The 14,234-nt window shown below is 48.0% G+C and overlaps 1 protein-coding gene across 2 annotated transcripts in view; it reads right to left on the reverse strand.

Moving 5' to 3' along the window:
• Positions 1 to 14,234, reverse strand: part of LOC135250229 (actin-binding protein WASF3-like) — a 28,497-nt gene continuing 14,263 nt past the window's right edge. The window contains exons 3-10 of one of the 2 annotated variants that reach the window (XM_064326315.1): positions 13,181 to 13,315; positions 9,247 to 9,400; positions 8,893 to 9,010; positions 6,447 to 6,524; positions 5,760 to 5,935; positions 4,543 to 4,818; positions 3,197 to 3,579; positions 1 to 2,952 (exon numbers count right to left, since the gene is read on the reverse strand). In XM_064326315.1, coding sequence (XP_064182385.1) covers positions 2,795 to 2,952; positions 3,197 to 3,579; positions 4,543 to 4,818; positions 5,760 to 5,935; positions 6,447 to 6,524; positions 8,893 to 9,010; positions 9,247 to 9,400; positions 13,181 to 13,315 — 1,478 coding nt within the window. In that variant the 3' untranslated portion in view covers positions 1 to 2,794. The remainder of the gene's footprint in view (positions 2,953 to 3,196; positions 3,580 to 4,542; positions 4,819 to 5,759; positions 5,936 to 6,446; positions 6,525 to 8,892; positions 9,011 to 9,246; positions 9,401 to 13,180; positions 13,316 to 14,234) is intronic. The other variant, XM_064326316.1, reaches the window with a different exon arrangement.

The following is a 14,234-nucleotide window of genomic DNA, read 5'->3' on the forward strand; positions in this document are numbered from 1 at the left end:
TTCAATATTACACTTTTTGGTTCCATTTTATTAGCTATTGATACATGCATAATTGCCTACATATTGCCCATGTGATACAGCGATGTTTGTTACCTAGATACCCAAACTGACATTACAAGCAGTGTTACCAAAATCTCTGCAACAGTTCATTTAAAACACATGAGAAGTACCTATATACTGCAGGCTGCACATACATCTCAGTTGTTAAAATGGAATTTCAGTGTGCGTGAAAGGGGCACCATCCCTCACAGCTAACCTCATGGCACATTTTTTGACGATGACAACAAAAATAAACGTGGGCCATGTTGCTACAGCGTCCTGCTCAAGCCCAAACTATCTCAGGCTCTTAAAAGAAAATGAAGAGATGTTCTTAATAAATGCAGAGAAAAAACTAAAAAAAGGCATATGGGACAGGTCTGAGTCAAACAAAAAGTTTGAAATACCTCTAGACTGCATCTACTTGACCGTAGATGCCAGTAAAATAAAATAAAAATAAAAAACCTCTATCTAGATATGAGATTTTTCTAAAAATCATGTTAGTCGGTAAAAGGTACGATCAAATGAAGGAAGGAATTTTTGTACAGCATATTGGTGAATGCAGATGGTTCCTTCAGTGCTGTCAGAGCTCAAGCTAGAGGAATCTTGCTGGTGTCTAAAGGGTTAAAGTAATTCAAACAATTATTTGACCCAGGTCTGGTGTGGTCATGGCCATTATTGACCGGTGGCTCAGTTTAAATACACAAATGAGGAAGTAGAATGTTGATCGTATTAGCAAAGAGGCAACCGTGTGCCACAACGCAAGGTGGAAAAGGATCCTCTTCTAGGAAATGCAGAAACTAATAACCGAGAATTTGACTTTTAAGTTAACACGGCTGAGTCTGACATGATCAATGGCCGAACAGTCCAATTTGCATTTCTCCATCTCCTCTAAAAAATAATTATGATACTCATTAGGGCATTGACACTCAACCACTACACGTAAGAAATGAAAACAAAGCGACACGAGAGGGGAAACTGCATCTCAGATTACACAATACTGCAGGGAGAAATCATTTGCCTCGCATATAACAACAAAAGCAAATACAACAACTTCACTGTTTTGACCTAATGAGTCTCCTCCTACTCCTCAAATAGATTTTGTTATACTTTATATGCAAACTTCTATAGTCATGTATGTATATATAGATAATATAGACATATCGTATCTTTTTTAAAATGTATCTATTACTCTTTTCTGGGGGAGAAAAAAAAGAAAAAAAAAAAATCAAATGTTTTCACAAATGCACCGCACACTGTTCTGGGCTTGGCTCAGAGCCTGGCAGAAGTTTGAGAAGAGACATGTTTGAGAAGGAGTGGGGGTCAGAGCAGGCCGCAGGAACACCTTCACGCTCGTGTCTCATACGCACATTCTCTGTACAGACTGCGAGACAGCGGGGTCCACCTTCATGCTCTTCAGTGTGTGTGTCTGCTGAAGTCTGAGTGTTACAGTCCTCCAGGGCAGCTGCTGCGGAGTGGAGACCAGGCCACTCTGTCGCCTCTTCATTCGCAAAAGCGCCTCTTTTCTGGTGTGTGTTAATTCGCGCAGCTGGGAAATGTATCCATTCTGTATAACACAGGCGCACACACACACACACACACACACACACACCCACCCACAAACTTGCACGCGCACACATTTGCCGCAAGGCTGACTCTGGAAATCCTCTCCCCAAAATAATATTATTGCCGCTGTGGGCCCTTAAGCTAAGTGCATTCACCTGTGAACCATGAGGGGGGGGGAAGTCCAAACAGAGCCGAAATTTCTTTTTGCGTTTGCCATCCATGTGGAGGAGGTGACTGCTGAGTCATATTTTTTTTCGGGGGGGCGGGGGGGGGCGGGATGGGGTAGAGGTGACGGATGAACGGAGACGCCGGCTCTTTTTGTCAGGAGCTGGAGTCGGTTCTGCTTCCGCACCAAACCTACGCTTTCTCTCACCGCGCGGCCCGGCGGCAGGTGAGGAGGAACCGCGGCGGCGGTGGGCGGTGCCTAAACGGTCCCTCGCGGTGACGCGGGCACCGCCGCCGCCACACAGATGGTGTTTATGAGGAACGCGAGGACATATTTTTTAAAGGTTAGGGGAAAGCGGGCGCGATGGAGCCGGGGAAGGGGTGGGTGTGTGGAGACAGATGGCGGGCAGACGTCAGCGCGTTAGCGGACCCCGGTTCCGAGGATTCTGGGCTCGGGAGCGAAGCGTCTCGCTGTGGCCTTCGGACCAGATGCTTCTCTCCAGCAGCTCCGCAGAAAGGCCCGGCAGTGGGCGGGCGAGCAGGCAGAGGGAAACATGCCGTCCGCCACCTGATCCGGCTCCTTCCGGCCCCAACGTGAAACGAGACTGGCTCCCCCTGCTGGTCTGGAACGTGCTCCAGCCAGCTCTGTTCTGGTGATATCCCTGCCTCTTGTCCCTCTGTGTGTGTGTGTGCGTGTGTGTGTGTGTGTGTGTGTGTGTGGATGTATGGGTGTGTGGGCGTGTGTATGGGTGTGCTTGCGTGTGTGTGTGTGTGTATGTGCGTGTGTGTTTGTGGATGTATGGGTGTGTGGGCGTGTGTGTGTGTGAAAACCTGTGCATTTCTGCATATACATGTGTGTTTATCTCCCTCCTCTCTTCCTCTTCCACTCTGGAGTGTGATGCAGTTTTACGGGGTCACGTGTGCAGTGGCAGGCTCTGTCGAAACAGAGTCTGAAAAGCAGCGGTTTGAAGGTGTGATGCCGTCCCGCCCAGCGCCGCCCCGCCCCCGCAGGCCGCCGCCCCCTCCCTCAGTCTGACCACTCGTTCTCGTCCAGCTCGGAGTCGTCGTCGGACTCGCTGTACTCCACGGCGATGCGGCGCGACAGGATGGTGGCCACGTCGTTGCCCACCGGCTCCTTCTTGGCCTCCTGCTCGCGCTGCTCCTGCACCTTCCGCAGCTGGATCCCTGTGGAGGAGCGGAGGAGGAGAGGAGGAAAAGCTCAGCATCGCTGGGCTCAAAAATGACATAGCCTAAACATCTGGTGGCTTAATGAACACTGGAAGTCAAAAAAATTGATTGCACTTTGATGAATTCACCACAGTCTCTTTTAGGTAGAGATCAGTGGGCTGAGACTGGATTTATCTGGTTGAGACTGGATTTATCTGGTTTAGATTGGAACCAGCTGGTTCACACAGGGCGGGACTCCTACCTCTGCGAATGGCAGCGAGCAGATCGCTGCGGGCGTCGCTCATGGGGATCACCGGGACCTGCCCCTTTCTGGGCGGGGCCTCTCCGGAGGGCGGAGCCACAGCGTGGGCAGGGGAGAAGGCGTGGGTGGGAGGGCCAGGTGGAGGCGGGGGCGGGGCCATGGGCGGGGCCCCGGCAGGGGGGTGGGAGGGGGAGGGGACGTAAGAGGCGGGAGGGGCAGGAGGAGGTGGGGAGGGGGTGTAGGAGCGGGACATGGCGGCCACCGCGCTGGGGGGGAGGGCGGGCGGGGCAGCGGGACTGTCGAAGGCCGTCTGGGCGGAGGGGATGAGGGGAGGGGGCGGGGGAGGGGCGGGTGGCACAAAGTATTCCGGCATCTGTTGACCACTGTGGAAAGAAACATACACATCTAACTTAATTCAAATCGATGCGTTGGCATGACAACATATGTTATATGGAATGTTTCGCCAATGCTTCACTGAAACAAACATTAACAGTATAATCTATACAAGCATCAAGTCAGTGCAGGTAAATTAAACTATTTGATTCAGTGTAATAATGGTAATGGTAATTACCGAATAATACAATCAAAATAAAATATGAATTCATGATTCAGGAAGAATTCTTTACTGTCCATCAGATTGTGGCATGAGTTTATATATTGTGCTGCAAATTCTGTACAGTGATTTCCACCTGATAAAAATGGAGTGGTTGCTTATTTGGATCTTTTTTTAAATGCCTATGAATGCTTGGGGTAATATTGTGCTTAAACAGTTTCATATTTCTCACAGCTGGTCTGAGAGTAGCTCTGTTTCCACTGCTCCCAGTCTATGGCCTGGTCTGCCGGTGTCTGCCTGTCTCAATGGCCAGGCTGTGCTTACTGTGCCTCTCTCTCTCAACACTGAGTTACTGATCAAGGCCAGGCTTCGTTTAAAAATAAACCACGGCTGGAGAAGACTCAAAGCTTTTACCCATCTGCAGATCAGAGATGGCAGGCTAAGAAACCAGATATAAATACCCTGTAACTACACCAAAAAGAATCCTTTTAAAGTTGATTGCTGATTGAATCAAATATTGAAAAGAATATACACCGGGGAAACAATCAATTCAATATCGTCTGGACATTTTCTCTGTCATGTTCTCTGTTCAGCACCCTCAGACAGTACGGCGCTACAGAAGAGTGCTACCTACAATAAATAATTAAACTGATTTAATGAATAGAATAATAGAGTATCAATAAAGCAAAATGAACATCATTCACGCAGCTGGAGGGTTTCTGGGGGGGGGTGGGTGATGTAATGAGGGAGAGAGGGGATGGAGAAAGGGGGAGGAGCCTACGCGATCACAGACCTGTAGTCTTTGACGGCTTGCGGACGAGGGCCGTTGAGGGCGGGGTCGGCGGGCGGGGGGGCGTGGGGGGGCTGCGCGCGGCCCAGGGAGTGGGCCTGGCGCCCGGCGGCGGCGGGGGGCGGGCGGTAGGCGCGGTCCAGGGACTGGGTCTGGGAGGGGCCGGTCAGGTGCTCTTTGCCCTCGGCCGTGGAGTAGGGGCTGGACCCACCGACCTGCTGGGAGGGGTGGTTGGGGCTGGCCGGGTAGGAGTGCTCAGCCACGTCCGACGCCACCGACCTGGGGAGGGAGAGACGGCCATGGGGCGGGGGGGGACCAAAGAGAGGTGAGTACATTCCCCCCCACGCTCAAATACTATCTTACGAGGAGACGTTTTAAATATCTGTTCTATTTATTACTCAGTCATTATTTTTTATTTCTAACTTGCGTGAAGTTCATTTTTTTACCAAAATAGGCCTGCAAGGAGTATATTTTGAATCACAAAAGAAAAAGAAAATCTCATTCAGAAATACTGAACAGTATCACTGCATATTCATGCGATGGTAACGCTGATGAGTGCATTTCCCTATATAATCATTTTCAGATTAATGCTCTTCCATTGAGCCCTGCCTGTTTGATGTTGTTCTTAAAATGAAAACAAAACTGAAATATGGATGTGGAAAAACAGCTAAATTGAAAATAAGCTATTTAATCCTAGACTAATCGAACCATAAGCAACTAAAATAAATGACTGTGTTTAACTCAGTATTTAGTTTATTATGAACTATGCCGTGCTTTTCGCATAAAATAAGAGTACAAGCAAAGTGTTCAGTCCACCAACAGAGGGCAGCAGAGAAGCATACAAACTGTAAATTTGAATTATCAAAAATGAGGCCCAAATATTTGGACAGATGAGCACTGTTTGATTTGCATCCTAAAATAAAATTTTTGTGCTAACTTTACCTCAGAAAACAAAGACTCAGAACAAACTTATTCTTGTTTCTGATGGAGGTCTTATATGTGGCATTTCCAATCACGTCTTTGTTTAAAAAAAAAAAAAATTCTAGTTTTTTCTGCGTCAACATTCCTGGAAAAATTAGTCTAATCTGTGATTTGAATCCTTTTGCACGGAAATCCCCTGAATTGGGTGAGCTCCCAGATTGGGTGAGTATCCCGAGGCTCTGAGCCCTCCCAGGCGTGGGTCTCCAGTGGGGGGGGGGGGGCGGGGGCCTTGCCCTCACCTGCTGTCGGGGGAGAGGGAGCCCTCGGAGGACATGCCGTGGTAGGGCGAGGGCGTGAAGCGGGTGTCCGGGCGGAACTCCTTGTCGTAGGCCATCATGTTCCACTCCTGGCGCCGGTTCCGTGCCTTCCGCACCTTCTTCACCTCGCGGGTGGGGTCCTCCACCTGCTTCTGCTCCTGAAACCAGGGAGAGGAGAGGAGAGGAGAGGAGAGGAGAGGAGGGAGGAAAACAGAGAGAGAAGGACAGGAGCCCTCAGCTTTTGATGCCTCAGGACAGCACGCAGGAGAGGAGAGAGCCAAGGCCGAGGTCTGGGACCAACCTAAATTTGTGCAACATCTTCCAACAAACATACATGAATAAATAACAATAAAGAGTTTTTCAGACCACTATTTGTTCAGAGAGAGACAGGCTTCCAGCCAATAGACTGGTGTCACACCCCCAGTACAGAATTTTAACATGAAAATGAACACATACAGCTACATACAGACATACAGTCAGCAGTGAGCCCATCAAGATCCCCTATATGCTACGTCAGAAACTACAGAAAAGGAAACCCCAGTGAAGTAAACACAGAGGGAGAGGGAGAGAAAAGGCCACCCGTCAGGGCCTAGCGCCCCCTGCTGTAGGGCAGGCGGAGTGGAAGGAGACAAACACAGGTACACAGGTAGTGGAGGTAGGTTGTCTTACTGAGCTGCACAGGGGGCTCCTTTGGGGGGCCTGCCTGGTCTGGGGCCTAGCCTGGTCTGAGTGGGCCGGGCCGCTTGTCTGGAGAGACGGGGGAAGAGCTTGCGGGGTTAGAGTTGGAGCCCCGCCCACAGCGATGAGCGCGCACGTGCGTGTGCACGCACACACAGACACTTGCGCGTGAGGTGGGTGGGGGCGAGGGGCTGCGGGTAAACCACGCCCACAAGGGACGGCACCTGGTGCAGCCGCAGACTGCATGGACACTACCGGAACCGGATACATCTTATGAATATTCATCTTGGGGCGTGGCCAAGTACAATACTGTGGTTTGGTGAACACAGGAGGTGTGGTTTTTCCATGGTGCTGGGGGAGGTCACCTCATGTGATAAAGGTGCTAGCTACTGGTTACTGTGGCACTGCAAAAGCTGTGAGATTCAGGGAAGTATATTCGAGTTCTGAGATGGGTGGAGTGGTTCTTAGGGCTGGTGCCAGTGTGTAAATCTCTACAGAAGGGCCGCACAGTGTACAGAACAATACATGTGTGGATTCCAATTATACACACTCAGTCAAATTCAACACAGTTAAAAGTGGGTTCAAGCAGGAGGCAAACAAAGACGAGGAAACACGAAATGCGAAAGCTGCAATTCTCTCTCCCTCTCTCTTTGAGCGTGAGGTTCAGGACGACTGATCGCTTACATTCTGAAGAGCTGTAAACCAGCTGACTGTGACTAATGACATCCAGAGGAGGGAGGAGAGAGAGAGACACAGGAGAGAAGAGAGGAGAGAAGAAACGAGGAAAGGAGAGAAGAGGGGGGGAGAGCGTACAGCAGAGTGAGAGAAACAAGAGAGGAGACAAAAACAGGAGGAGGGGAGAAGAGAGTGGAGAGCAAACTAGTAGGGGAGATTAAGTGAAAAAACGTTACGTATAAAAGCATAAAAATTGGTACAGATGTCCCTCGAGTGGCGAGACATTCATGAAGGGCTTCCCAAAAAAATCTTAAACAGGAAGTGAGTTCTCGAACAAATTCAAAATGGCCACCTAATAGGCTGTAGAAGAAGAAATGTAGAAGTAGAAATGACCTCATGAAAGCATGAAATTTGCCTCACATTTCCCTTGGGTTACCCCAAGACATCATTAAAAGGGCGCCAAAAGAAACTGCAAACAGGAAGTAAGTTACAGAACAAATTCAAAATGTTCGCCAAATTGGCTGTCGTTAGACCTAAAAGGCTTTTTCTTGAATATTGCTACGTAAGCTTACGTTATATTGATATTAATGAACGCACACATACATGCATAAAAATATCAAGATTACAATGTGAGAGATTAGTGTGTATATCAAAAAATACACTATAATAAAAAATGTCAATATCATCATGGTTAGTCATAACCAAATTACATAATTGTAGTAATTATGAATAAAACTAGCTAATCGTTTGAGCAATCATAGTAATACAATCAGTCTATACACATCAGCATATTGGTATTCATTTCTGAGCTTGAGGGTGTCTGTCAAGACTTGATGAAAAATCTGGAAAGATCTTGCAGATGATGTAATGGTGAATATTTAAGAGGTCACCCTATTCAGAATGAGATTTGAGTCAATTTCTGGTGTTTAAAATGTATTTGAATTTGAAAACATTCTAATCATCATTTTTGTGAATAGTGTTTCAAATGTGTCTACTGCTCATAAATCTAAATTGTCAAATAGGCATGGTGTGCCAGCATTTAAGAGGAATATCCCTTCTTGGGAATCTAACTGCTTTTTGGGTGGCCATTTTGAATTTCTGCTTCAAAAAAGCCTTTCATGGGTGTGATATTTTGGGCACCCCATCTGAGATGGTTCCCAAAGAGTGTCTGTGCAAAATGTGGGCTTTCATCCGCCGTGTAACAGTTGGACCCTTTTTTCAGCTTAACTCCCTCTTACTAAACAGCAGAACGACAGGATAAGAGAGGAGTGGAGGGGATCAGAGAGTGGAGAGAGAGAGACGGTGGGAGGATGAAAGAGACAGATAGATACCCCTGTAGGGAAATGCGAGCAGCGAAGGAGAGACGGAAGACAGACCTGACCTCCCTCAGGTGTGTTACGCTGCCAGACAACAACCTTTGCAGATCCATAAAAACAAATATGTGCCTGCTGGCCCCACTTAACAGTCCCCCAACACTATCTGTGCATAGCAAATTGCTCATATTATATGCATTCATGTGCAATAAATCAGAGCAATCCCATAAGCATCATACTGAAGAGACAATGGGAACCTATTTAAGAAGTATTTATTATGCTATACATTATTCATAGCAGTAAGCATTTCAGTGGAGTGATATCATAGCTGTAAAGATAATGCATAATACATATAAGACAAAGAAATATACACAAATACACACACACACAGACTGAAACACACACGCACGCACGCACGCACACACACACACACACACACACACACACACCTTCTGCCTTCTTTTCTCTTTCCTCTTGTCCTCTGTGGCTTGGAGCATCTTCTCTTTCCACAGGTTGAAGAAGTAGGAGGGGTCAGTGTAGAACTTGAGTCCATCCTTCTTGTCATCCCTGCATGAGAGGGATACACACATGTACGAGCGCACACACACACACACATACCAGAAAGGGCTTCAGTGTCTCCTTCAGCACTTACAACACACTAATCTGGGCTCTACTCACTGGCCGAATTCCCTCCATTACTGTGAACTGCTATATGAACACTATCCATTATAGTAATTTAAAGTATCAGGATGATTGTTATTATTATTATTAGTACAGTAATTAGGTGATGGTAATGGGTTCACCTGTAGGGAGTGAGGATGTTGAGGGGAGGGGGCTTGTCACAGCGATGGTACATCTCCATCACAGGGTTGGGGATGGAGTTCCTGGAGACCACCTGCTGGTCCTGTGTGGTGGAACTCTTGAAGGCTTTCCTCATGTTGATATCCTGTAGAGACACTGCACACGCACAAACACATGCACACACACACACACACACACACACACACCAAAGAGATTAAAATGACTTAAAAGACCAATAAAGGCAGCCACATGCATAGCCACACACAGGGGGCAGCTATGGGAAAGATGAAACTCCGGAGTAAGATTTCTCATAACATATGAACCCTTTTTTTAAGCGATCATTACTCTGCCTTCAAAGCGTCCTTCTTTCCATTTTACATCAAACAACATAATGAGACAAAATTTTCAAAGTAACAGCCTCAATCATTAATGAGCACTGCTGCACTCCTCTTTGAATGAATAAAGAAACGTGAATGAAATACAGAGCACAGAGACAGAAAGGATGAGATTAATTAAAATAGAGAAGAAAAACGCAAAAAATTTAAATAAGAATTGAAGCTCTGGCATGATAAGGGGTTGGATTCAACCAGCAAAGAATGGTCCTTAACTTTGAGTCACAATTAAATGAAATTTTAATGTTAAACAGTTTGATGAGCTCAGCGACAGCCAAAGTGAACCCACTAAACTATACCTTTAGTAATGGAGGGTTACCTGCAAGTCAAACTGAAGGACAAATGTACTGTACTGAATCCAGGCTAAACTGAAGAACACATGTTGACTGAATCAGGCAAGCAGCTTCTCATTTCAGACATCTTCTGCATCTAAAATAGCAGTTCCAAGAGCACTAGGACTAATAAAGCCCTTTTCATTTTTGTGTCAATGCAAAATAAATAAATGAATATGATGGTGTCCGTCCATCTTTCTGTTATTGACATGACCATAAAGCGGTTTCATTGGCCAGTAAACCCGGGTGCACATTAAGCTGCTGTGTTCCCCGGTCAGGGCGGGGGGGGGGGGGGGGGTGTGGAACGGCTGCTGCAAAAGAAGTGCTAAGTGGTGCAACCTCACAGTTTCCCTCTGGGGGGGGGGCGTTGGGGGGGGCAGAGCAGTGAGAACCAGAGCGAGCTGCCACACAACCTCGGCAGACTGCCTCGGAAGACAGACAGACAGAGAGGGGGATGCGGAGGAAGAGAGAGACCGCTGATCTGACAGGACGGGAACAGCTGTTTTTAATTGCCCCTTGCAGTGGCTTACCAGGATTTTAATCAAGGCTGCCGTGACCTCAGTGACCCCGCCCCTGTAATCGCTCGCAGCAGGAGGGTGCGTGCGGGGAGGCGAATGCCATCGGTTATGGGGGGCGGGGGCAGGGGGGTAGGGGGTGGTGCCTAAAAGCAAGACGAGAGCGATCCGTCTGAACTCTGGGGGAGGGAAGGCCGTCCCAATCCGTTAAAACCCCCAGAATCTGGCGCCCGGTGGCATTAAGAGGGAGGGGGGTGGCGCTATACGGGACATCCCCAGATGGCGGCTGCTCTCTCAAGGCGGTCTCAGAGTGGGCGGGATATTATAACAGCATGGAGGGAGGTGATGACAGCATATCTCCTGATGGAGGCAGGGTGGAACTCTGCTGACTCCGCCTCCAGCAGCAGCAGCTGTCTGTTGACTGGAAAAGGTTCCAGAGGCGCACGGCGGCCCTGATGGGACTGAGCGTGATTCACTCCCTTTGGGACTCCAGCGAGTCTAAGCCTCCCCTGGCTAGCGCGGCAGCACTGCGCCGTTGCCATGGGGACGCACGCAGCCACAGACTGCAGCACCGGTTAAGAATGCTGGACTGATAATCTTGTGTCTGAGTCCTGGGCGGAGGTGCTACTGTATGCCAGGGCAGAGCAGTTCACATGGATCACTCACCCCCTGCTGAAGATGGACTGTAGAGTAAATGCTCTGCGCTAATGGCTCTGGTGGCTAAGGTGTGACACACCCTTCTCCTGCCCCTCACCCAAGCCCTTCTCCCATTCCTCTGTGTGCCTCTGCTCTAACCGAATCTGCCCAAAACCCTTCAAAAACCCCGCCCTGTTCATGACAAGGCCCGAGCGCCACTCACACTGCTGTCAGCGATTAGCAGCTGGTGATCCTGCCCGCTCTCGCGCTCAGTGTAACTGGTTGCTGTAGGACTTTAATTAAATTAAATCACAGCGTGGGGTCAGTCAATCAGCGCTGATGACTGTCATAAGATGGTAGTGATTCAGGGCTATCCATGCGTAGCCGCGCAGCGAAAGCTCTCAGCATGACGTGAAGTGAGACTAGCGTTCCCCCTCAACGCCCTAGCCCTCCCTCCACCACCAATACCTGCCTAAAAACAACGTGATAAGCAACAGGACCCAGAAGAGCGCTCCCTGTCAAACACTAATCAGATGATGGATAATGGGGGTCTTTTAAGGGGACTCCATCGCGGGGGGGGGCACAGGGGGACACATCTCCGGTGGTTTGGGTGAGAGGGCGATGAGCTCACACACAGCTGCACATCATCTGTCCTCCAGTGAACCTCCATCAGAGGAACACATTCTCATCTGCGTTCCTCGGGATGCGCAGGTCACATGGGTTTGCGCTGCTCGGTCTCTGTATGAGACTCCCATCGCTGCAAAGGAGCTTTTACAGGGATTCTGATAAATGGACTGCACTTCTGTAGTGTTGTATGTGTAATGAATGCTCACAAGCTTACCGGTCAGCACTGCAGCAAGGACATTAGAGTACCAGCTTAGTTTGTAATGCTTGAAGAATCAGGTTTATGGTGATTCTGGAGCAAAATGGCAAACGTGCTACACCTTAGTTTGCTACAAAACGTTTTGAGATTGTGAGACAAAAGCTAATTAAATGTAATCTATTATTATTATTATTATTATCAGGCCCTCAGCACCACACTGACAAAAAAATCTAAAACCCAATCCCCTTCAATGCAAAATGTCTGAGGACAAACAGACTTAAATGGGGTTTAACAACATGCTGGTCCTCTTCCAGTTAAATAGACTGCGAGCACAAGTTTTTGAATCCTATAAATAATTCAACACTGACACCAGGCAAAAAGTGAGCAAAGAACAGACTGAAATTTCCCACAGAATGAGACCTCTTTATGCTGGGATTGCTGTCAGGATTTATGTGCAAATTATGTCTGCTCAAATGAACAAAAAATACATTCTAGCAGAGGAAAAAAGTAATTTAAGAGGTGAACCAGAACAAAGAAAAGTGAAAGGAAAAGATATTTTAGTAAATAAATGACCGTAGATTATGTAACGTTAACCTCATCACCTGTGATTCTCACAGTTCCCACTCTTAACTATGACACCAATTCAGAAGAATTTTCAAGGTTCCATTCCCCGCAATTTATAGGACTCACAAAAACGGTGCAGCAGACTATATCATAAGTACTGCAGAACATCAGTAATAAGCAAAATAGGAATGGTTTCAGAGGTGCTGGGTGGCTGATCCTGTTAATGCACTGCTCAAGCGGAAAAATGGGCCCCGCGGTCTGGCATTGAATCTGGGCCATGTCAGTGCTAATGGGACTAGCAGCCCTGCAGGGCTACACACAGTGGTCTCTAGCACAGCCCAGGGATGGGAGGGGTTCAGGTACCTCACCGTCTCACCACTAACCCCCACTGGTCAATCGGGCGGCTGCAAGCCCACCTGCTCAGCTGCGCATAAAGGGTCTTCCTGCAACTCTGTGTGAGCCCGACTTACAAACTGGTATTAGAAGTGGCAGCTAACGTCATTAGCATTTTTTTTATTTGACAGATGCTTTTGTATTGGGAAAAACAACCATCATGGCTAATACAGCAAGAAACACTGAAGGCAAATAACTACAAAAACAAGGCAAGTTCTCCTCTCGGCCCAGAAGAAAACTACAAGTCCTCCCCACCCCAGCTCACCCCCAGCCCCGCCTACCTTCCTCCACGGTTGAGTCCAGCTGCGTGACCTTGACTGCCAGCAGGTCCACCCTCTCCTGCAGGCTGTTCATGCGCATGTAAAAGCTGTTTGCCTCGTTGAACAGCTCCCCGAAGATGTCCTCAGCATGCCGACCTGCATTCGCGCACACGCGCACACACACACACACACACACACACACACACACACCTTATTAGCATTAGCTCAGCATGGGCTTCATAGCAGCCCCAGGTCAGCTGGCTGAAACCCAGCTGAGTAGCAGTAGGGGGCCATATGAGATCTCAGAACTCCAGTCTGGAATCGAGGTCAATACGACCTCATGCTGACATCACTTGCTGTTTGAATGGCACCTACCGCACACGACGGCCCAGGAGGTAATACAACCTCCAGTCCAGTCCAACAACTTATTAAATACACACAAGCATTCAATATTCAGCAAGCTGTATAATACCACCAGTACAGCACAGTCAATTAAACTGCTGTGGCTCACATCTCAACCAGCCTGTGCCAAAAACTGAAGAATGACATTGCAGTGTCCTTCAAATTAGCAACAATTTCCAGATAACACCTGATCCATGTGGCTATTTATAAAGAGTACAGGATCCTGCGTGTTATAAATGGGTTTCCTGAATCCTCAGGAACTGGATCTGAAGTCCGCAATTCAGTTAAAATCTGCTACTGTATATGGGTTTCTGCAGCTGCTGGGGCTGAATACAACGCAATAGGCCATGAGTATGCAGGAACACCAAACCCCTGAATACTAGGTCAAGCCCAACAATGGAACATATTAAAAGCTGGTGCATTTATATTTCTTCCAGCGGAGGTTCCATTTAAAAGCCTGGCTCATGAAATACTCATGATGAGGAAAAACAATAGACAGTAGAAAAATATGGCCTAGTCACTGTGATGTCACTCAGTGACTTTCCATGGTGAAAAGCGTTTTGAAGCCTGGGAAGTGTAGTTCGTGGGCGCCACCATGTCACACAAATTGGAGCCAGTGATGGCGCAGTAGGGACATGAAGTCCGGTTGTACACGAAGCGCGTGAGATGCACT

The sequence above is a fragment of the Anguilla rostrata genome, chromosome 3, assembly GCF_018555375.3.
Source record: "Anguilla rostrata isolate EN2019 chromosome 3, ASM1855537v3, whole genome shotgun sequence".
NCBI classification, from domain to species: Eukaryota; Metazoa; Chordata; class Actinopteri; order Anguilliformes; family Anguillidae; genus Anguilla; species Anguilla rostrata.